Below are 25,197 nucleotides of genomic sequence, written 5' to 3'. Positions count from 1 at the left end.
CGAATATCCAATGAAGATGAAATAACGTATTTTGGTGACAGAAGAACAGCCGCTAATTGGCGACAATCTTCACCAAGATTCTGATTCTGCCATTCCGCCGAAGACAGTGACAGTATTGTGGGGGGTAGGGGTCGTGGTGGCAGGGAGGGAGGGGGGGGGCAGTGACAAACGGCGGCGGGGCGGCCGTGAAAGGCCCCGGGTTATTTTCGCCAGCCCTTTCTTTCTTGCGCCGTAGTCATGCTCCACTAAGAGCTGTGACGGGCAGTAGCCGGTCAGCCCCTCTCGCCGTTTGCCGCCTAATGACCGCCGACGCCAGCAACAGCAGTCGCCTAGACGAAGGTTTTTCACCTCGCGCCGCCGCCTATTGTATGGACGCGGCAACGAGCCCCTCTCTCTCTCTCTCTCTCTCTCTTTCTCTCTCCCCCTACCACTGAGACCATAGCTTCAGAGTCCACCTCCTCCGCTGCGAAGAGTCTTGCCTTTTACTTTGCGCAAGATGCCAACTCACGGTACTCTATTTCGCGTGCCCCAGATAATAATGCGGACTGACTAGCGTCACTTTATTATTGTCCTTTTTGTTACCTTTCCCCGCCCCCTCTCCCAACAGGAGCAGAGTTCTTTTACGCGTGCCACGTCGATGACAGTGAATCGGCACGAGGGGTACAAAAGAGCAGATGCCGACCACCGAACATCGCAGTGCACCGTCCTTCTCCACTGAGAACGGACGGCCTCTCGCATTATCAGCGGCGCTGATAACATACAGCTGTGCCTTGTCGTTCCGTCTCGTGAAGAGAGCAACAGTGTTCGTTAAACAGTGAATTTAACCGTCTTGTGTAAGTAAATCAATGGAAGGTATCAATAGCGCGTTGCGACGATCTGTGTGGTTACTCCTGGTGTTACTGTCTCCGGCGCTACGTGCCGATGTCGGCGGCAGCACCGCAGCTACGTCTCCGTCTAGCGTGGCGACACCCGCCGCCGCTGCTACCGTCGCTTCACTGCTACTCCCCAGACACGCCCGACAGTTCCCGCACTCGTCCGTCAACCAGATTCCCTCTGGCGACGACACCCTGTCAGCGGCGGCGTCCACTCCCCGAAAGGCCATCAACAAGGGATGCACCGGAGCGCAGCGCTTCACTCTGACATGCCTCAAGTTGGACGTGGCAGCCCTGGTGGAGCGCATGTCCTCTGCGAAGGAGTACCAGCTGATGCCCGGCGTGTCCGTGGTGCGCACTAACGGATCCGATGGGGACGGCGCGGCAGCCGAGGGCACGACCTCCACCCCAGACCTGGTGGCGTCCGTCGCCAGGGACTTCCCGCACGACTCTGAGGCTCGTGTCGACGCCTACCTGGCGCGCCGCGTCGCCCGCTACCTGCAGACGCACGCCATCAGCGTCAAGCTCCTCGACGCCGACAGCCTCGCGGCGGCTCGCCAGCTCAGCCACGAGGTGTTCGGCCTACCCGCCGCCGAGGGTTCTCAGGAGACAGGTCAGTATCGCGAACACGCCCTCGGCACTGCGGAAAGTAGGAAAAGCAGGTGGAACGCTGAGATTCACAGGAAGAATCTTAAGGGGATGTAACTCTTCCACGGACGAAATTGTTCATAAGGCGCATGTTCGACCGACTCTTTAGTATTGTTCATCAATGTGGGATACTTACCACGTAGGGTTGATAGAAGAGATAGAGAAGATCCGACAAATAGCCGTGCGTCTCGCCACGGAATTGTGTAGGCTGTGCGAGAGCGTCATCGAAATGTTCAAGAAACTCCACTGGCAGACGTTACAAGAGAGGCGTTGTGCACCTCGGAGGGAGAGCATTTTCCGTGAAGAGTCGAACAACTTTACTTCCTCCCATATACATTTCACGAAATGACCACAACGAGAAAATTCGAGACATTGGAGCCAATGCAGGGGCCTGCCAACAATCATTCTTTCCACGCGCCATTGACGACTGATTATGATAGGATGGATCAGTCATTGGTATCAATGGTACCCTCCGCCACATGCCGTTGGGTTGCTTGCGGAGTGTGACGTACATAGATGTAGATGTGGGATCATGGCCTCTAATAGCGTACCCAGGAACCGGGGCAGAAACGAGGGCGGAGTTGCACGTTAGTTCACAGTGAATGGTGAAATAGTCTTGAATGTGATTTAACGATAATTATTTGTTTGCCTGTCTTTGTAGAAGATGGCTGGACGTCGGCTGGTCAATAGGAAATAAACAGCAGTGCATCCTCACCCTTAAATTTTGAACGCGTTATTAAGCCACCGGTTTCAATGTTACATTACATTGTCATCAGGCCCCTTGAGAAAAGGACATCGGACAAAATCCACTTGCATATTGCCATTGCAAGACCTGTAATAAGATAACCGGTGTCCTCAGATCTCTACTCTTGTCAAGGGGCCTGAGGATGACCTAACATCGAGACCTGTGACTTGATAAAGAATTCAAAATTTACGCTGGAAATAGTAATAGTTTTCTTCACTTTAACGACATATTATTCTGAGTAAATTTGCTATCAGTCAGCATAGATTACATTTTTCGCCTTTCTTCAGGTTGATACTAAACCGATACCCTTTTCGGCTTGGTTATAAAAACCGTTTTGCGGATTCCGTACCTCAATCAGTGAAAACTATATACTCATAGGGTCGTTTTGTTGTCCGAGTGTCCGTCTGTACATCAGTCTGTTAAAACCCCTTTTTCTCAGGAACGGTTTTATGTATTGAGTAGAAATTCATGTCAAGTACTAACGTGTACAGTCCTCTGCTGAAATAAAAAATTTAGAGTGTAATTCAAGGCAATCAAAAGATAGGGTCATTTATGCCACACATTTCGATAAACTCGTCCATCAAAACCTAGAAACGCATGATGCACGTGCATGCTGGTTCTCGTCGTCTAATGGTAAAGCAAATGCCTAGAAAACCGAGAGGTCGAGGGATCGAATCTCGCTCTGACCACGGATTTTTCAGTCCTCGTTGTTGCCCGGCCTTCAACTTCAAACGATGTGAGGAGACGCCAGAAACTACACGTAGTTCAGATTCCAAGTTAAACAGTAGGTTCCTTTCACCCTTTCGGTATTTGTGGTAGGTCAGGTACACGCATGTCGCCGAAGCGGCATCTAATAGAAAGGCTGTACGAGGCAACTGAGCCCAGGAAATAGCTATTGTTGTTGTCTATATACGTAATTAAGTTTTTATGGAATTTCCAGAGCCCGAGTCCTACTCGCACTCGTCCAATTCATTTCTATGATGTCCTCTTTCAATGTTAGCTTCTGGCGGGAGGCAGTTTGAAGTAGATATATGACATATAGTGTATTGGTTAGCTTATTATCGAGACGTGCATGGCTGACGTCTCACTCGAGGTATATTCCCATGGTCTGGAAGGGAACGTTAAGAAGCCTCATGACACAAATATTATTATCACGAGACATTTATTACCTTGCAAGCCACCTTACGGAGAGTAGTGAAGGAACTTCTGGTACCATTACCAGTTTATGTTCTCTGCTCCATTCGCCAGTGGTGCGTGGGAACATCGAGTCGCTAAGTTTACCTTTGAGCTATGAGTTCTCTGATTTCCTCGTAGTGGTCAAAAAAAAATGGTTCAAATGGCTCTGAGCACTATGGGACTCAACTGCTGAGGTCATTAGTCCCCTAGAACTTAGAACTACTTAAACCTAACTAACCTAAGGACATCACAAACATCCATGCCCGAGGCAGGATTCGAACCTGCGACCGTAGCGGTCTTGCGGTTCCAGACTGCAGCGCCTTTAACCGCACGGCCACATCGGCCGGCTTGGTTGCAGTGTTAACATTTCTTATCATTTCCCAATTACGTGGTCCACCTTCATTTGGGCATCTTCGGATTTTCTGATGTTTGGCAATGTGTACGTGGGATACCGTGCGTAAAATATCCCAGAAAGTGAATGCCCCTTGTCAGAGATTTAAAAGCACTGCACGGTGTCCTTACTATGGAATGTAGCGCTGTCCAAACCAAACCAGACGCAATCGACCTGTACTGCTGTATATTATGCTACAATATGTGAAACTCCTATTTCCATTAAGACTGGTTAGTCCGTAACTGCGAGAAAGATGTAAAGATCACTTAGGGGCTTGATCCCATTTTGTTTGCATCTGACTGCGCCACATGCCGTTAATAAGGACACCGTGCAGTGTTTTTAAATCTCTGACAATGGACATTTACATTCTGGGATATTTAATACATGATACCCCATACATCCACCGCTGCGATATATCAGCCAGTCAGAAGAGGCCTGAATGAATGTGAACCGTGTCATTGGAAAATAATAAAATATTTTAACACTGTAACTAATACTGATAGTTTCTTCACAGTAATACAAAGTAAATGTTGCCCGGTGGAATGGCATCCTTCTCCAGATTTATCGAGGCTGTGACGCCGTTGAGAAGAAAATGATATTGACAGATTAAAGATGTACAAGTACCAGACCTGAAATAGACTGACAGCATATTAATTCACTTAACTTGCATGCTATTCCTGAACTTTAAGAGAACTGTAAATTATTTTCTTGTCTTAGTAAAACTGGTGCCAGATTTATATTGCAGTACAACGGTTTTCAACATTTTTATTCCTTTGGTTAACCATCGGTGCTGAACTGTAGTAACTGTAACACCTTCTGTCAAAATTGACATACTTATCGCAATGAAGTGATCCGCGATCACTACTTCCAGATAGCTCCATGTCTGCCGTCTGTCGATAGCTCTTTCACTTTCGGGAAAGTGTTTCCAGACTTCAAATCAGTATCGTAGCTACAAAGTAACCGGTCTTAACGAGCACTGTTAGTTCCACTGATGTAATATACCGCTTTATATTATGCTACAATATATGAAAATGAAACTCATTCTGTGTCCATTAAGACACGTTATTCTGTAGTTATGAGAATGATCTGCAGGTGGGTGACACTGTCCGAAACCGGTAATTTTCAGTTAATTAAATAACAATGGGCCAAAAATAACCGACAAACGGCATGAGGTACAGCCAAACGTAGAAGGATAGACGAGCACAGAAGACATTACGATAATGTGATTCCTAAATCGCTAGAGGAAGTACAGAATGGGTAGAATCGTAAGTAATATAAGAGACAGAAAGGTATTTGAGAGAAACCTTAGTTTTCAGTTATGGGTTAGCAATGACAGGCAGATGAAAAATCAGAGCTATGCTGTTTAGAAATAATAAAAAATACTTTTGATGGCACTGAAGACAATGCGCGAAGAGAGCTCTTCTTCAAAACCCGATATGGAGAATCATGTTTCTAAAGGAACCGAAATTCACGAGTAATTGGACGTAGAAGCATTTCAAATATATCTGGGATCTGTAGGAACGAAGGGACCGAAGGAATCAAATGCGCACTCTGTGCAGTGGAATTACTTGAACAATATGCGGGAGACGATATTGAAAGTAGAACAAAATCTTTGAAATGCAATACAATATTCAATTTGAACCTCAGCATTGGTAATGGCAGTTACTGAGGCTGTCAACGGGTACCAGTACGAGCAATTTGTTCGGTCTACACAGCCTTTATGACTTGATCTGAAAAGAGTGCATTACTTTAGTATTGCACTTGTGGAAGAGGTGAACTTAGATAAAAGACTATGTCCTCTCAGGAACTAGTACAGTTCACTTCTGTTCCGACAGGATGCATAATGAAAGTGCAAAGTCATGATATTACAGACTATTTCATCCACTTGGAAAGGAGGCCTGTAGAAATAATTCTTTATCATGCTCCGTAACTACAAAGGCAATTTGCAGAAATACACGTCACGCATGTGAGCACCACGTATAGGGGCACCACTGTGACAGAATCCCAATTAAAGGAAGATCTTTCAAGAAGCACTCGCAGGTAATGGCATCCGTTTGGAGGCTGCAAAGTCATCTCACGGCCTGCACACGTGTGAGCTGGTTGCAGCTGCAGTCCACCGGCACAAAATAACAAACAGTACGCTGCGTAAGAGACGAGTGGTTTTGGACGGTCAATCAATAAACTTATTTTAAAATGAATTGCTGAGGTTATACATTTATGGTCTACTCAACAATGTTACTGTGTCCTATGTTTAACGTAAAGTAACGGCACACCAGTCAAATTTCAGTGGAAAGTTTAAAAACAGTTTCGAAGATTCAACATGACATTGCCTTCTTTTAATGTTTTCGCTGCCTATTCAGTAAGTAACAGTCTTCCTGAACACAAAAAAAATATCATACGCAAATTCGAACTCAAAGTTCTCGGCAGGATAGACGTGCTCGTTAAAACGTCGCTTCCAAGGACGGGGAGATGCGACGGTTCCGTATCGAATCCGCCCTGCGGATTAGCGGCAAGGACCGGTGTGCTGGCCAGACTTGATGTGGGTTTTAGGCGGTTTCCCGCATCCCACTAGATGAATACCGGGCTGGTATCCAAGGCCAGCCTCAGTTATGCTATTCGAAATTTGAAACTTTTCGGTCACTTCCTTATAAATAACAGTACACGCAGACAGTTGAGGTTCACATATTCCGGTCCCGTGGGGTGGGGATTCGGGAATGGTGGCGTGGGGGGTGGGGGTTGTGGGGAGGCTGACGACAGGGAGGCCATTCCGCCACCCCTTACATTAACCATGCCAAATGCTCAAATAACTACTCCGACCCTGCGCCGATGCAGGACAAAAATACAAGAAACAGAAGAAGAAATCAACGGACAGTGTGGAATTTCTGAAGTTGTGGTGGTACTGGACAGTAGGCTTTTAGGCTGCGTTCGACTTACTGAATTGCAAATAGTGACATTTTGTACGTATAATTTGCACAATAAATTTGTAAATACGTAACAAAAGACCAGAAGCCAGTTTTAAGTCTCGAGATTCACTTGACATCAAACAAAAACGTAACACCCATCACCTACTGTAAAACCTAGTGTGACTAACAATTTCTGAAAAGTTAACAATTATTAGAAAACCATACTTAAAAATCAGAGCACCTTCAAAAGCCAGCTTAATGACACCAAATGTAACATTTCAACAAGACTTCCAAATGATTATAACATAAAAGTCAAATGATTAGGGACAACAGTTCCCTTCCATAATTATTCATTGATTCCGCTGATATTAAACCTGGATTCATTACTCATGTAGGCCGCTAAACACTCAATCCTTATCAGCATTCTTAGTTTCACATCATAACTAATAACTAAAATGTTAATCTGAAACAATGCAGTATTAGCCACAAGATAGAGCAACGTGTTACATCAGTTTAAATGGACTCGAATAATACCTGATTTGAAAGGCTACACCATTAAATTTGTAAGGCAGCCTGCCAGTACATCAGAAAACAAGTTACATCGGTTTTCGTGTAACAAAAACGACACAAAAGCTGCGAATAAGCGAGGGCAAAATTAACAAATCATCGGTTTGTAGTATTTGACAAGAACACTATCTCTCTAGGCGTATGCTAAGCACATTTACCTGCAGGACTTACAATAAGCTAGCTAATTCAATATGTCAGATATCACAACCTCAACTGCCCGCCCAGCACCGGCGAGCGACACATTCCACAACGCAGCCATTGGCACAAAAGTGACGAAGGAAATAACGAACCTATATTCCAGAGGGAGAGAGTAATCAATCATTTCTTCAAAATGGGCATTGTAACTCGAAGACGGTTCCAGATATCGTAGGTGGCGCCTTTCAACCGTTACACTAAATCAGAAAAATCTGAGTTTCTGCCTCATTTCTGCCTTAGATTCACAACACACAACTCACAGGTATTGTGCAATCCACGTAAGGCTGACAGATGTATCCCTCCCGTTACTTCTCTTCTAGTTCTCAGTTTTTTTTTCCTACTAGAAAATCAGATGACTCTGCACATACATATTGTTACGTGAAATAAACACGACTGAAGACTTAAAGGACTACAAACAACTTTGTCGAGCACACTACATCTTTGAAATGTAACCTCTTATGATGGTGGCAATGCCTAGAAACTAAAAAAAATGGGGAAGTGCCTAGAAACAGCCTTGAAAATGCAACAAAGTTAAACGTGTTCCACACGTTGTATGTATGCATTTCACTTTTTGCATTTTTCCTGAATGTTTTAGACGAATTTTCAGACAAATTTGATCAAATAGACTGTTAAAAACCTATCCCCAGCAAAACAGTGCAGTACGTTAGCTACAAATTGTGTCAGTAAGTCAATAAGAGCTTTCAGAAGTTGTCGAATGGCGAAATCCTTATGACTCCGTTATCACTGGATATGGAGACGCCTAGAGTGACATTTTGTTTAGATGTCCTTCCAGTTTTTATAAAATTCGTCTGTCGCATCCTATAATTACTCGGTAATAATTCACGTTTTAACAGCAAAGGAAAGTTGAAGGTCAACCTTTCATCGACGTAGAGGCAATTGGAGACGTTGAATTAAACATATAAGGAAGGCCTTGTACCCTCTTTTATGTTTCCTTCGAATCCCAGTCAGAGATCAAGAGCCGTAGTTGCACGTATTTAGTGGATTACAAATTCTAATTTATTTAACGGAACCCGCATCTGAAGTTCGAAGCCATTATATGTTATGAATGATATGGTAAAGAATTTGTACAACATGTACGGTAATGTCATATTCAAAACTCACAACCAAATTAAGGCGTGACTCGAACCCGTGATCATCGCATTAAGAGGTAGCTAAGCGGCCTCGAGTCATACCTGAACAAGGGATGTTGCAGGTTACTCAGACGTCGTGAGTCTGTAACTTATTTGTAACAATATGTTGGTATACAAAAACAGAATGGACGAGGTTAATCACTGACGATTAATTTGTTAACCTCGAAACTATAATTTGTGAGATTGTGCAATGCTTAACCCATATCAGAGTAGCATTTTCAGTGTTCTTCTGTAGCTCTATCGGTGTGTGAGGATTATTTGAGCAAATCTGACCCTTCTATTTGCCCCACTGGTAAAAATCACACAGAGAGAGATCAGGCGCTCTAGGTGACGAGGAGACTGCATTACCCCTGCTGATTGTCCTCTCCTCACCTAAACACCTCATGCACTCGTGACAATATTGTCAAGGCGCTATACTCTTCCTCCGTCTTGCTGAAAATATCCATACTGTCGTTCATCTCCTGTTAGTTAATCCACATTGGGATTAAACAGTTTCTGAAAGTGTCGGTTAGCATTTGAAGTTTCTTGAAAGAACCATGTTGCGATGCGGACATCAAATACTGTGTACCAGTCACCATTCCGAGACTATGCAACGGCTCTAAAGAGCAGTAACGTGGGTTTTCTGATTCATCATGCCGCCTGTTCTGTTAGTTCTCATTCCCTGACAGACTGAATCAGACCTCGTCTGAAGATATGAAAAGCTGAGGATCCACTTCACTCAGAAACCACTGGCAGAACACAACACGTGAAAGTTCGTCTGTATTCTCAACAGTATACTTGTAAGGCTACCGACGAAGGTCTTCCTTGATAATGTTTCGACACGATCTCTGAATTCCCACTTGCACAGCTAAATGTCGTTGAGGTTTCGTCAGATTTCATTTGAGTCATATTTTCTGATGTTCGAACTCTTTTCGGATATGGTTTTTATTTGGTAAAGAGCCCGCTTCACGTCATTTTGTCACTAAGTTTTGACTGTAGACTTTGCTGGACGTTTCACCACAGCAGGTCCAGTCTTAAACTCTCGCGCAAAGAGGTCAGTAAACAATCTCCACAAATTGTGCTTCAGGCAACACTCGACAACAAACCCATGTTGTTTTATCATGAGCATCATTTTGTGGTATATTCATCTGATATGATCTCTTACTCAAACGCGGTGACACAGCGAAGTACTCAGGTCACGGCATGCGGGAGATGCACTTATGCAGGCATGTGACAGCAACCCATTGGTGCATCGAAATCGGTTTTCAGCATTTTATGTAATGAGCAGTTATCTTCTCATTAACGAGGATTAAATCCACGTCAGTGCCACAAATATTTTCCAGGCCATTTTTGTTTTGGTCCCCTCTCCACCACCTGTGTACTCGAATCTCCTCCTTGTCACAAAGGCTTATGTTTCCACTGGTTTCTTTAGTTTAGGCTTATTTTTGAACTGCCACTAAATTTTTTTCATAGTGCTTGTCCTACTTACCAAACTGCATTAACGAAATGGGCAAAGGAGGTTAAACGAAAAGTTGCGCGTTTCGTAATGTGTTGATTCAGTCAGCACGAAAACGATCATGAAATACTCATCAAACTATACTAGAGGACGCTAATGAAGGGGATGTCCAACGCAGAGTTCTACTCGTAATATTCCCAGAGCACATGTTCCAATATGAGCCAAACCCCTTTTCCTCCAACGTAAAGTTCGCGATGTGACGACGAGGGAGAATGTGATGCGATTATCCATCTCTCGAAGTTCACAACCCAGGAATGGAACTGATATGTGGGGAGGAAGCAGACTATTTTTGTGAAACATGTACCCTCTTTCCCACACCTTATGGTAACTAGCAGACTGCCGAAGTGGAGTAGATTTTACAGATATTATGTGAGTGAGACCTTATGTACTAATATTACGTATTATTTTCCATTGAGCAAAGTTTCTGTGGTGTCTCTACAGTGTTTCTATAGTGTTTGTTTAGCAACTAAAAGCAGTTTGCTGTTGCCACAATCACTCCATTGTTTCTTTTTATCTACGGTCTTCCAACCCTCGGAACAGAGTCGTTTTTAAATATCTTCGAAACTGCGTTAGCCTGCGAAGTGGTTGGAGTGAGGGGAAAATGGTTGTTTGTGGTAATGATGTAGGTGTCAAGCAAGTCACATATTTTCTTTATTTATTTATTTTGTTGTGTGCTAATTAGAAATCGGTCCATAAAGAGGAAATAACGAAGAGGCTGTCAAATAAGACAGAACATAGGTGATGCACAATGACATTTTTCTACTCGTATAAGGAATTAAGCCCATGTGTATCCTGTTTGAGTAGATCCATGAGTCATCTATGGTTAGCGGAATTGTAGAAAAATGTTCTTTAGTCTTGTAACTCACTAATAAACATTTAAAGAAAAGCATAAGGACTGGAAAACTGATGCCAACAAAACACCCTAACCGAGCTCAGTCTCTGGTACTGTGCGCTTGATGGCTGGTAACAGGAGGTGGTGTCAAATTAGCCACGGCTACCTGGTAGCCACAGAAGGGCAGAATAAACTGGTGATGTACTGTTGACTTGTGGGGACATAGACGTTACAGTAGGTTCTTCTTTCAGGAAAAGCGCTGTACACGTTGTAACACAGCAGTGAAACCAACGAACTGGTTTTCGAGATACGTACAAACGATGAGTGGGGCTGCGAACGGCCACCTTTAATGTCTGATGGCAGCTACGAAGGCTAAACCGTCGGTGACTCAGCGTAATAGAGAACTCGAGCTCAGCGGCATTTCAATACTGGTATCTCATTACGCCTTACAATTGATACCTCCGTCCTCCGACAATATCGTACCCAACAATTAGTCTTACAAACGCCGTCTGTTAGCAAATGAGTCTACTCCATTTTAACAAATCTCTATCTTAAACGCCTTAGTTCCTTGTTTCCCTGCTGTCCCACAGGAATTATACACGTGAGAAAAATATTACATAGAACAGTTTTATTCATAAGTGGTAACCGGTATCGGCTTGTATCACGCACGATTCGGTTTAACCCTCTATATTCCACAAGCCGTCTGCATATAACGAGACGACATATATGCGTAAACACACGTTAGTAAGTGCTTTCATACACCAGTTTCAACCTTTTGATGTCAAATTCGTTCCCATTGCTCAGGCGAGCCTGCCAGTCGCCAGCAGTCTTTAACAGCGACTCTCCCACCTCTTCCCACATGGCGTGTCATAAAGAGCAAAGCTCCCAGAAGACATGATCAGACTCGACCTAAGTTCATAGACATACACACGACTTGGGGGGAGGGGGTTGTAAATGATCAGTGTTACAATTCTCTGTGAAATTTAGAACACCCACCAAAGGGCATTAGGGCATTAGTTCTTTTCGCGTTTAGTTTCGGTACCAAGTCTAGTAGGATCATATAACTGTCATGAAGGTTCTCACATATAGATTTATCACTGTGGAGGACACGAAGATGTTGCGTACTCGTCTGGGACAGCATTATCAGCACCTGAAAATAGTTTGAAAAAAGATCTCATCGGGGGTCTCCACTTAGCCATGTGGTCGAATCACGCAATAACCAGCTTTGTGGGGCATTCGGGTTTGACATGGCCCAATGTTGGATTGTATTGAAACTTTCGAGCAGGCATATTAGTCGTCAAAAGAGGATCACCGTATTGTGCACCAAACACATAATAACCCCTTCACAAGACGGAACAAGTAAGGGACTCTCCACAATGTACTGTATTATTCCGCACTACTGGTCGGAGAGTAACAGCAGCCGAACTAGGGAATTATCGTCCATGCAGAGGTTGCCGTTAACACTACAGCGGAAACGTCTTAGTTTGCAGTGGAGGCTTAACTGGGAAGCATGGACTCCTAATAAATGGCGTCGCAATGCTTTCAGTGACGAATCACTGTTCTGCATACCTCTGATGCCTATAGTCAGCCAGTATTGAGACTACCTGTGGAAAGTTCCGATTTTTTCCAATATTCTGGAGAAGTACAGTGGTGTTACTCCTGGCGTCTGATGTGAGAAGCCATCGGGTATGACTTCAAGTCATGGCTCGTAGTGATTTAAGGGAATCGGACCACAAAACGGTACGACTTGGACATTCTGCCCATATTGTGTTACCCCACATAAGGCTGTATCGTGCAGCCAATTTTCAACGGGACTACTTCGTCCACACATCGCACGATTGTCTGTAAACAGTTTATGTGATGCTGAGGTACTCCCGTGGCCAGGAAGATCCTCAGATCCGCCCTTAACACAACATTGTGGGATAATCTCCTTCGTCAGTTGAGTCCCAGTGACAGTACCCAAAATATCAAGAACCGGTTGCAACACTTGTGGGACGGCTTGCTCAGCAGGTGGTGCCACATTTTTGATTCTCTTTCGCCCATCTTTTCGGGGTACTCTCCTTTTCGTTTGTGCAGTGTAGCCGCTCGTGTGTCAAAACAAAAGTGTCACTACCGGAACTGCGCGACTATCGATACCGGTGATTCGTAGCATGTGAGTTGAATGGTGAGGTATGTTGTCGAAAGGCATTTGTTTTTCAACATTGTCATTAATTCAATTTTCCAACTCGCGATAGGTCGCAAGGGAGGTGGCGGCCTGGGCGGCAAGAAGGGCGGCGGCGGCCAGCTGCTGCTGATGATGATGATGATGAAGGCGATGATGGGCGCGGGCGCGGGCGGCCTGCTCTTCCTGCTGGCGGGCAAGGCGCTGATCACGGCACTGCTGGCGCTCATGCTGGCCGCCATCGTCGGGCTGAAGAGCCTGGCCGGCGGCGGCGGCGGCAAGTCCGTCACCTACGAGATCGTCAGCAAGCCCGTCTACTCGCACGAGCACACGCACTCCTCCGAGGTGCAGCACGGCCACGGCTACGGCCACTCCTCCTACGGGCGCAGCTTCAGCGTCGACCCTGTCGGTCAGTATCCACCAGAACCCGCAGCGGCCCACCCCGACGACACCCTCCTGTGATACCGTTTGAAACACCCCCGATTAATTCCTTTACTGGATTTTGGGTAATTTACCGAAGCCGCCAAACAGTTAATTATTATGATATATGACGGTGTGCTTAATGGATGAAAGGCTATCGATTGTTCTGCTGTGGTTTCGGGAGTATTTCAACCGAATGCGGCTGATCTGAGGCGGAATAGCTAATGATTGAAAGTTTGTCTATTATTAAGGATCACAAAGGTTGCGATGTACAAACTTATATATATATATATATATATATATATATATATATATATATATATTTCCTACTAACACACAAATGCTGAGGCAGTAGCCACCTTCGCCTTACACGTCTAATCACAGTTATATCTTTTTATTGGTTGTTGATTTTCAGTAGTTCGTCACACGCAATGCTGATGGTTAACATTCACAACAATCTTCACTGCAATCCATGGTTGCTGCTGGCCGACGAGGTTGACGCGAAACACGTAATTCGGCACTTGTCACTTTTGTTTCATATTACTCGCGAATCGGTATTAGTGAGGGTCAACCCCACGACGATCAGGGGGACGTGCTCACTCGACATACTCCGGTGAATGTTACTCCACCACCATTCTTGCCTGTCTCTCCCGCACCACCGCTCACTCGACTCACTCCAGTACTACTACGCACTCAACACTAGTCTCACTGCAGCGCTCGACAATCGATTCCTGTCTGCTATCGACCTGGGCGTCGGATACTAGCATCTATGTTCGTGGGATCACGGATCCCGTACACGTTTCGAACATGTTTTCTTCTTATTATTCCAGCGTGTATCTGTTTCGGACGTAGGAGACCATCACAGCTACCGAGTGGTTATAATTAAAATGTAGATACTCGCAGGGGTCTAGTGCAGTCTATAATAATCTTGTGGCAGCAAAACTCGGTAAATATTCTACTGCGTTAACGGGGAGCCTATTTACGATAGAAAATGAATTATTTCCCATTTTGGCCACCAGTATCATCTCTGGTACTGTGAACGCAAGGAAATGTGTCCATATGTAAAGGATTAGCAACGGGACAAGGGCAGAGGAGGTCAATCAAGTGAAAGATGAGAAGGGTAATGTTGAAGTCGTTATTAACCACCGCTTACGCAATTTGTTTAATATGAGCACTGGAGACATCGACGAGATGCTGTACTGCGCCAGATTTGCATCTGGTGGCGAAAACTCGAACTATTTTTTTTTCAGCCTATATTGGTTCCGCATTAACGCATTAGGATATATACCGAGTTTCGCTGCCATAAGATAACTGCAGTCTCCGCGGTACATCTGTGAGTAACCGTATTTTAATTGTAACCACCTTTGCTTGTTCTAAGACGTTCCTCGCTCGTGCGTTAATCACACATCCATAAGTTTCTGAGCCGAGATACTCCTCTTCATCGCCGCGCGGGATTAGCCGAGCGGTCAAAGGCGCTGCAGTCGTGGACTGTGCGGTTGGCCCCGGCGGAGGTTCGAGTCCTCCCTCGGGCATGGGTGTCTGTGTTTGTCCTTAAGATAATTTAGGGTAAGCAGTGTGTAACCTTAGGGACTGCTGACCTTAGCAATTAAGTACCATAAGATTTCACACACTTTTTTTTCCTCTTCATCCCTGTCCTCTTTCACCAGGTTATCTTTCCTTGAAGAACGCTGCAGTATTCTATTATATTTCCGTTCCATATTTCCTGGTAATGGTCATGTAGATTTCTCCATTTTAATATCTTTAGAACTTCTTGTTTTCCCATCATTTTGTGGAGAAAAGGATGGGAAATGTTCCTTTGTAGCTACGTAAATATCTTATTTTTGTGTTGATTGACAGGTGTTCGGTTCTTGAAAATATTATTCGTTTTCGAAAACGCTGCTCTGACTCTCTCAATAAGGAGTTTCATTTCTTGCGAGCTATACCACTGCTTGTTCATATTGATTCCCAGATATTTGTATTCCTTTACTTGTTCAATAAGTTTACCGTTAATGTTTAGTTGACAGTTCTGTATGTCTTTCTTGCTGATGACCAACAATTTTTACTTATTTTCGTTTCTATGAATAACAATCACTACTTTAGTTCATTCGGGATACAATATGTAGAGGACTATTTAAGCTGTCGACAAATATTGCAGTACCATCAGATTAGCGAACACTGGTAGTTTCTCTGCATTCGATTTCTCCTTTGTCGTTTTCATGCGCTTCTTTGAAGATGTATTCTGAACAAAGAAGAAATATCAGTGGCGCCGAAAGAGAGCTCTATTTAACTCCCTGTCACACCTCTTATATGTCAGATTTCTCATTTTATATTCACTGCAGCATACTGATATCAACATTGAATAATTATGATCCAGAGGTCTTCGTCATCTGTTCCGCTCTTCTTTAACATCTTGGCGAATTCGTAATGTTGTCCTCTATCAAAATCTTTCTGATAATCGATACAACAGGTATGGACATCGACGTTCACGTCTCTGCACCTCTGGAATAAAATCTAAATATAGAACAGAGCCTCTTGAGTACCGACAGCATTTTTAAAGCCGAACTACGTAGGTGCCGTTTGCTTTCCGATAACTTTGTAGGTTATTTTGTGTATAACTTTCAGTAATATCGTGAATTCAATAATTTGTTCAATCGGAAAACACTCCTCCTCAATTTAAAAATACGTGCGCTCCCGAGGCCGGTATCAACCACATTAAAACCGTTTCATCTCTAATGATTCATCAGCTTCTGAAACACCGAAACGCTAAGATATTAAATATCCAACGTTTCGACGGTGTCGTAGCGGCCTTCCTTCAGCTGTAGAAAGATTCAGATGGCTAGTGGGTGCTTAAATGAATTACGTTTTTTTCAGATGTTAGGTGACTACTGACGCAAAAATCTTTTATTGGACATAAAATACTACTAGTCGGTATTAAGAACACGGGCGACTGATAGTTGACACTTTAGAATTTTACTATTTTGTAATATTACGCGGCCATCCCTCTAGAAGGCTTTTCATAAGATCATCCTCACGTGTTCGACGAGACAAAACCTCTCTTATACATGAAGGTACCTTTATTCCATACTTTTTGATCACCTTGTACATGAAGTTCAACTTCAGTTCCCTTTTCTTCGCTGTTTCCTTCGGAACGTCACTTTTTCATTCCTGTCTTTCGCTTTTCCCCCGTTAGGTACCTCATGCGTTCAACTTCATTTTAACTATTTACTAGTTAGTTATTCAGGAATTATGCTAATTTTTTCCGTAACCATCTTTTCCGAATTTTTTTCTTTCTTTCTTTTTTGTTTCACCGGAGTCGTACATATCAACATGGAATCTAATTTGTTCCCTCTACAACATAAGCTCAACATCCTCTCAATGAATGGAATATCTTAGGTAATTCAAAGAGAATGTCACTAAGAGCGATGGTAATTATCGTCCAACGTGTAACAACCATGAATACAATTCCTCTCAAGTAATTTATCATTTAAGCATAAAATTGATGTAAGAACCGCTATACGAAATCTTTGTTTGAAAATGTATTGCGTTGTAGTCTTTCTAAATATAAAAATTTAAGGATGGGACAATTGCAACGCTAGTAGTTAGCAGGTGACGGAGAGGTTTGTCGTAGAAGTTCGTATGTTCAAAAGTAGATTTATCCAATCAGGGACTAGAATTATCCTCCTACGTTCGATTTTCTCAATATTTTAGCTGGCTGACTGAGCAGTCAGCATCTATATCATTTGGTAATCTTCCCTTCCTCTTGCCAACGATCGTTAGCAGGAAATACCTTCTGAGTTGTTTGCCGCTATCAGTATGGAGCTAAAAATTTTTTACACTAACCCCTTCCCTGTCTGGCTACCTAACACATGTTCAATTTAGTAAATTAGGTGTCGGAATACAACCAAGAGGAGTTCACAGCAACAGTCTGAGGTTTTCTTGTTTAATAATACGCCATGTCACACAAATCTAGGATACAAATGCCAATAAAAAGTAATAGGATGCTACCGTTTCCGACTAATTTTCGACATTATGACTAGCGTTTCATGTGTGAACAGTTCGTCAGTTGGTTACTAATAAATATGGGATATTCATATTGCGTACCCGTGAACCGTACACCCTCTATTAGAAAATCTTTCTTGCTATTCCTATTGAAGTGCACAGATCTGAACAGCGAGATGCATGAGCGCCACAAGAAAACCAATCAGACATAGGAAGTTATTTCAACGAATAATGAAACTCATTACGGAGAATTTGAAGTATTACCTTCGAAAGCAACTACTGCTAAACTCAAGATTTTGTGTTTGTGCCGCACTTAGTGCTCCTGTTGTGCACTGTAGTGGCTGTGCGGTACTAGCTGTTGTGGATGTGGGGGTATAAGTGTCTGAAGAGGCGGGCATCACATCGTGACATTATCCCTCTGTTCCACATCAATGTGTTTTCAAGGGAAGAACATGTAAGGTGTTCTATAACGTTCTAGAGCTTCTGCAAATATTCTAGAATGTTGACGAATTTTTTTATAACTTTCTAGAACGTTCTAGAATGACATAAACATAACTTTGAAAACGAACATATCGCACTAAATCGTTTTAACAGATGACTTCAACTTACTGAAGACAGAGGAATACCTTATCCAAAAATTATATCTGCTTAAAAGATAAAGTACATAAACAAATAAATTTTGTATGAGCCAGCGAGTTTAGCTGAAAATAATTACATAGTTCACCAAACAAAAAGAGAATACAGAATATGCGTCCAGTGGGAAGAAAAAATATTTTATTCTACTGGTACATTAATGAACGAAAACTAAAGTTTAATTTTCCCAACATAATTCCTCAATTCGTTCAATGTTACAGCTGTGTCCTCAGAAAGTAACTTTTAAATATCATAGATGCGGAAACAGTAACCAGAAAGGAAAAAGGCGGTATTCAGGCACATTTCAGTTAACTAAGCATTCATCTTTGAAGTGTTCTACTTTCCGGCATGACGAGTGTATAGTATGACTATCAATAACAAACATTCGAGGTAGTAAAATTCATTCATCTTTTCACCCGAAAGCAAAATGCCAAATGTAGTTTATAACAATATACTTTGCATAAACTAGAGTGTGCTTTTGTTTTCAATTCAGAAAATGAATGCAAAGAAAGACCAAACGAGTTGGGAACTTTTCATTTTGTAAAAGAAAGTTGTTGGTATAAAAAGGCATCCACACTGTCTGCAATCGTAGTTTTCATATTGTTTTAAATTAATCACAAACCCTCACGCGAAATCTCTTTCACACAGACAAAAACAACCACAGGTGGGCGTGTTTTTCAAAAATGGTTCAAATTGCTCTGAGCACTATGGGACTCAACTGCTGTGGTCATAAGTCCCCTAGAACTTAGAACTACTTAAACCTAACTAACCTAAGGACAGCACACAACACCCAGCCATCACGAGGCAGAGAAAATCCCTGACCCCGCCGGGAATCGAACCCGAGCGTGTTTTTATTTTCTAATTTTTTTCCTAAGACCTAAAGGATACAGTTTAACGAAAACAGTGTTCCTGTGTTACGACTCTGCAATCTTCTACAACTGTCAGTCCGCCAGTTTTGTCCACATATGTGGCATTATTGAGCAGAGTTTGATGCTGTACCGTTTTGGATGTTACAGCTTCATTCCTGATTCTATCAACATTTTGTCTTAATAGACATTTATTGTAATTTGGAAAGTCTGAAACTATTAGTGGTTCAAAAAGGAAAAGGTTAACAATCCATCAATAACAATATTTCTGTAAGAACAAAGTAGGCCGGTACCTTAAAACAATCAGTCGGAGAGAGTACTGTTTGAGACATCTGGTGAAACGTGGAAACTAGATACTATGCTAAAATTAATCTCCATTTTACTTTCAAAGAGGGTGAAACCATGTTAAACAAGAATATTGCAATAAGAACTTTGGGTACATTTCAATTGTGGTTTATTCATAAACAAATGTAAATACTCAACATCACATCTTTGCTGAAAGTTCACTTGTAGCATAGTCTTCATATTAAAATATTGAAGTATATGGTATTTCCGGCTAAATCAAGTTAGCATTATAGTGCTGGCATCCAGCAAGTCATGTTCTCTGTCTGTTTGCAGAGGCGATCAACAAGTCAGCGACAGAGTACGACTCCACTGGTGATTCTTCGTACGTACCAGGCGGGATCCCTTACTACAGTGGCAACTCAGACGCGCAGCCAATGGCGTACAGGGCCTACAGCAGCAACGTGGACAACATCCGTGGGGCATAACGACAGCGAGCACGCAACAACGACACCACTAACACTAACGACTGAAGACAGCGACCACAGGCCGAACACCGACGACTGCTCGATCACTGCTATACGACTGGTAGACGACTGCTAGACGACCGGTAAACGACTGCTAGACGACTGGTAGACGACTGATAGACGACTACGACCCATAGCTCTAGGGCTTCAGCGACGCTCAGTACCGAGTGTAGAAAGACGCATGACAATTAAGGGGCCTGTTGTAGACGTACTCAGTGACTGACAAAGTACAGTGGCGATGCATGCCGATACACCTATTGGCGGAAGACAGTTATGACTACACTGACAGTAAATGAATGCCCTTACTGTGACAATTTACACGCCTACCGCGAATACAGTTACATAATGAGAGCAGAGCAGTAACATAATGAGACGACAAGAACACAATGACGAATGACTTATTTACCTAGTATCGTTTGCGACAACATGCACTGGAGACAGAAAATAGCGGTAGAGACGGAAAACGACCACATAAAGATAACAATTCTAAGCCACCATCAACAAGACGACAACGGAGACATATTACAAAACTGACACTTATACGGACACGTGCTGTATTTTTTGTATTTATTTATTTATTTATGATGTATAGACTTTTAATTTATTTTTTCTTATATCTGTTTACATTATATGTTCTTTCACAATTATTAAAGCATACCTGAGCAATGAAAAATTTTATGAATTTTAATTGACTACCAATTTCCTACTTCTGTAACTGTGGGACTTTCGCTAGAGTTCAACCGTGTCATTTACCTACAAGTAATGCAGAGTTGTATCTGGATCGACAGATGCTTAACACTCAGGAGGACTCCAACGTTCGGCTGAAGATAACGCAACGTTCCATCAGGAGAATTGTCTACTAATTATGTTCGAAAGCAGTCAGTTTTAAAATCATCACATTCTGAATTAGATACATAATAGTATCCATACAAAACATCACCTCAATTATTCGTCACCTGGATACTTCAGAGCCTTATTCAGGAAAGCCACTGTCCATCTTTGCCGTCATTGTCAAAAGTAATTGTAACTGGCTTATAGGAGCAAACTCCAGGAAGTTTATTGTGTATCACGAAATCGTGCCACTATCTTTGGACTAAAAGCCGAACTATTTAGAAAGTTAAAAACGGGATTCTAATTCCCGTGTCAGATTTCATTTTTATTGCTTAAGCATTTCAACCGGTCGGACATGTATCCGTTTTTATTCTTAACAAAACGAAAACAATAAAATGAAAGAATCTCTTTCTGCCACTTTCTGAAATAAATGAACGCGGCAAAAGGCAACTAGATATGTCAGTGCACCAGGTAATGTTAACAAATCATAAAGTTAGACTCATCAAAGCACGGAACTATTGATTTCTTTACAGAGCACATATTTTTGCTTTTTAGCAGCACAAACATATTTGCGACAACATTGAATTTTGTGCCACATCTGGACTCGATCCAGAATTCATGCTTTTATCGGGTATTTCATTCCCACACCAACTGAGCAGGTCTTCGACTCAAATTAAAGGTAGGTTATTCACTTATCTAGATACCTTCCTAGCTTTATAGAGGCTTTGCGCCGCTTTGGTCTTGGAAGAGATCATACATTTCAGAGGATTTATGGACATGACATGTTTCTACCCTGTAGCCGTCGTTGTCTTACATGCACAGATTAGGCAAACGGTTCTTCCTTGTGTTCAAATGTGTGTGAAATCTTATGGGACTTAACTGCTAAGGTCATCAGTCCCTAAGCTTACACACTACTTAATCTAAATTACCCTAAGGTCTGTTATCTCACATTCTGTTCACATGGTGACTCCACCTCTTCCTTTTTCTGGTTTTTTCTCATTTCTCATAGTCTACACTCAGCTAATTTCTAACAACTTCAATCTTCATTAAATTTCTTCTGGTAGAGTCCTTCTCTCTCCTCAGTAATCTCATCTCTGCAGCTTGTGTTTTCTGTCAAGTTCATGTTTATTTATCTAACTCCCACTACTTTACTTAGTCAACGTTCTTTCCTAATTCTTGAACTTCTTGGAGAAATGCTTCAGCTAGAAATGTTATTCTGTTGTTCAATAACTGTGAGTAGATCTTGTATGCAACATCCTACATATTAATGCCTCCATATGTTTTATCTGGATAGTAATGCGAATGTAAACATTAGCAGATGGGAGTCTGAATGACTGTCACATCCTCTATGAACTTGTGCATCTTGAACAAGATGTTTTACATTTTCTGTTTGCGATTATATGGTCTGTAACATTTCCGCCCACTCGCCCTCATGCTGTATTTATAATAATCTTATTTCCGGAAGAAAGTGCCAGTTAATTTTAATTTGTTGGGTGTTGTGATCTATCTGAGCTCATCTGATCTGTCGTTCATTCGACTTTCCCCAGGGCTCCCACCATTCTAAGGTTGGAACCGTTATCCTTTCATTAAAGCAGATATAGCTCATTATTTTTCTTTTTGATTTGAGTGTAACTATTCCACAACATGCTCTTCTGTTTTGCGGTACTCTGTTGCAAATCACAGTACCGTCTAACTCTAGATCATTAGACCCTTTTAACTTATTCTGTGTTTCAGCTGTAACACCAATGATTATACACGGTGATTCAGCTACTACTACCGGTGTTGTTTTATGCAACCCTCAATGTTAGTTCTGGCCTTCAAAAACAAAGTGTTAGATTTTCTTATTCTCTCACTTTCTATGTACAAATTATTAGTCCCACAGAAAAAAATTAAAAGGACTTTTCTATAGGAAATTTTATGTAGTTAAATTTTCTAATAGGATACGTTTTCATTGCAGGCCACGGTTTTCAAGTTATTCAAGAAAAACGTACAAAAATGACTCAAACGTCTCTCCAACCCCACACTCATCCCTCGCCAGTCATGATTACCAGTATGTTCTTTGTGGCACTCGCTCCTCCACTGTACAAAAATTTCTGACTACACCTGCTGTTTCGTATATTCGACCTTTTTTGACCGCTACTGATTGGGCTATTACGTTATCACCAAAGTCGCTTACTATGTTAGCGTTATTGATGCAAACGTGCGCTAGACGGTAATTAAGGAAAAGCGACTTTTGTACACGTCACGCTGAAACTAATTACGTTGACAATTCGATGCAAACTTAACCCTTAGAAACACAATAGTTTCGCAGTTGAAAGCCCTGACGAATACAAGACGTAATTATTTTGTGCTATCAAAATTCACAAAATTGTTACGTAAAGCTCACACAAACGTCAATTTTGCTATTTGTAAATGGTCGACTTAGCTGATGGCGCAAAAAGGCCAGTCAATGAAGACCAAAAGAGTCGATTGCGAAAAATAATTCTCGCAATAACAAAATTTTGCATGGTTGTGGGAGGGAGTGCCACGAACAACAATACTAGAAATTCTGACCAGTGGGGGCTGAGAGTGCGAGTGGGGATGCGTTTGAAGGTCACTTTCGTGCGATTTTCTCGAATAACTCGAAAACTACGGCTTCTAGCGAAAACGTATCTCAGTACAAAATTTAACTAGTTTCTAGTGTAGAACTAAAGGTGGTTTTTAAAGGCCAGATATGACATTACAGTTTGCATAAAACGACATCGGTAGGAGCAATTCAGCCATCCTATACTTCCACCTTCATTATCAAAAATGGTTCAAATGGCTCTGAGCACTATGGGACGTAGCATCTGTGATCATCGGTCCCCTAGAACTCAGGAATACTTAAACCTAACTAAACTAAGGTCACCACACAACACCCAGTCATCACGAGGCAGAGAAAATCCTTGACCTCGCCGGGAATCGAACTCAGGAACCCGGGCGTGGGAAGCGAGAACGCTACCGCACGACCGGTTTTGCAGACCTGGCGCCATTACTGGTGAGGTAGCTCCTCAGCTGGCATCACGAGGCTGAGTGCACCCTGTTCCAGTCTTCCCTAACAAGGAAAAATGGTGATACCAGTAACCGAACACGTCTCTCCCGCACGGCAGTCAGCCTCGCTGACCACTCAGGCACAGAGAAGGACAAGCCAAAACATTACACTAACTAAAAATTTTCCTTACGTCACTCATGTCATCCGACAATATGAATAACATCAGATCGTAGGAGTATGACCAACCCTTAACATACCGAATCCTCAATCCTGATAACTGGGGGAGACCGGGTCACGTTTACGCACATTGCACGTTTAGGCAGAGAACTTTCTTCGGGAGTCATTCTTGTCGCAGCGGTACGGACAATGGGATACTATTACCGGCCGGCACCTACTGGGAGCTCTCACAAGCTTAACGGGACCAGGTGAGTGAGTGTCTTAGCGCCAACAAAATATTTTCGTTTCTGTGCTAGGTGACTATATTATGTAATTCAAATATCGAAGTTCCCAGGAAGCATAAAATTGGTTCAAATGGCTTTGAGCACTATGGGACTTAACTTCTGAGGGCATCAGTCCCCTAGAACGTAGAACTACTTAAACCTACCTAACCTAAGGACATCACACACGCCCATGCCCGAGGCAGGATTCGAACCTGCGACAGTAGCGGTCGCACGGTTCCAGACTGAAGCGTCTAGAACCGCTCGGCCACATCGGCCAGCTCCCAGGAAGCATACCTTCTAGAATTGAGAACAGATAAACGTATGATCGGTTATAAAAGTTTACTCTACTTCACAGAGTATATTTTTATAACCACCACAGTAATTTCGAAAGTAATTCAAACGTGATGATGGGGCATGTTTACGCAATTGTCTTGGGGCAGTCAATGAAACTGTAAGACAATAACAGTTGCAAAATGAATCTAAAAATTGGAGACAAAGAGAATAAATGGTAGAAACTGCTCAAAGCTATTTCGACCTAATAAACCTCAAACAGAAATAATTTATTCAACGAGAGCAAGGACTGATAAATGACAGACATTTCCAAAAGCTAGAAGATGGAAAAATGGGCAGGTCTACTTCTGACGTCGTCATTAGCGTACCGCCGCCCAAAGGCAGGTTTCCACGTGGTATATCTCCATGCTCTCCCGTTTCCTGACATCCTCTTCAGGCCAACGTAATTCGCGCCCCCCTTCACGCTATTTATCATCTTGTATCTCCTCTTTCCACTCCATCTCGTTTCACAGACAAGTCCTTCCAAAGCGTCTGTTAGCAACGAATGTCCTTCAGTTCTTCTTCTCTTATAACCTGCAGCAGTCTGATGAAGAAGAGGAATATTGCCTTTGTGTTTGCTGCTTGAAACCAATCAAAAAAATGGGTTCATTGCGAGGGATGTAAAAGATAGGCTCAGTATTGTGACATAGGAAACTTTTTTTTTTAATTTTTGCATGTGGTTGAATTGTAACTTGTACGAGGGTTGGAATTCTAATAGGGGCA

The 25,197-nt window shown here is 42.6% G+C and overlaps 1 protein-coding gene across 1 annotated transcript; it reads left to right on the top strand.

The window, feature by feature from the left end:
- The first annotated feature begins 707 nt into the window (after nt 1-707).
- On the top strand, nt 708-20,536 carry LOC126251722 (uncharacterized). The gene is made up of 3 exons (XM_049952323.1): nt 708-1,485; nt 13,210-13,545; nt 19,673-20,536. Exons 1-3 carry the CDS (start codon nt 846-848, stop codon nt 19,822-19,824), a joined length of 1,128 nt encoding a protein of 375 aa, XP_049808280.1. The 5' UTR covers nt 708-845; the 3' UTR covers nt 19,825-20,536.
- The last annotated feature ends 4,661 nt before the right edge of the window (nt 20,537-25,197 follow it).

The sequence above is a fragment of the Schistocerca nitens genome, chromosome 4 (assembly GCF_023898315.1).
Source record: "Schistocerca nitens isolate TAMUIC-IGC-003100 chromosome 4, iqSchNite1.1, whole genome shotgun sequence".
Lineage (NCBI taxonomy): Eukaryota > Metazoa > Arthropoda > Insecta > Orthoptera > Acrididae > Schistocerca > Schistocerca nitens.
Note: the sequence above shows the minus strand (reverse complement) of the source record. Positions and strands in the feature narration are given on the sequence as shown.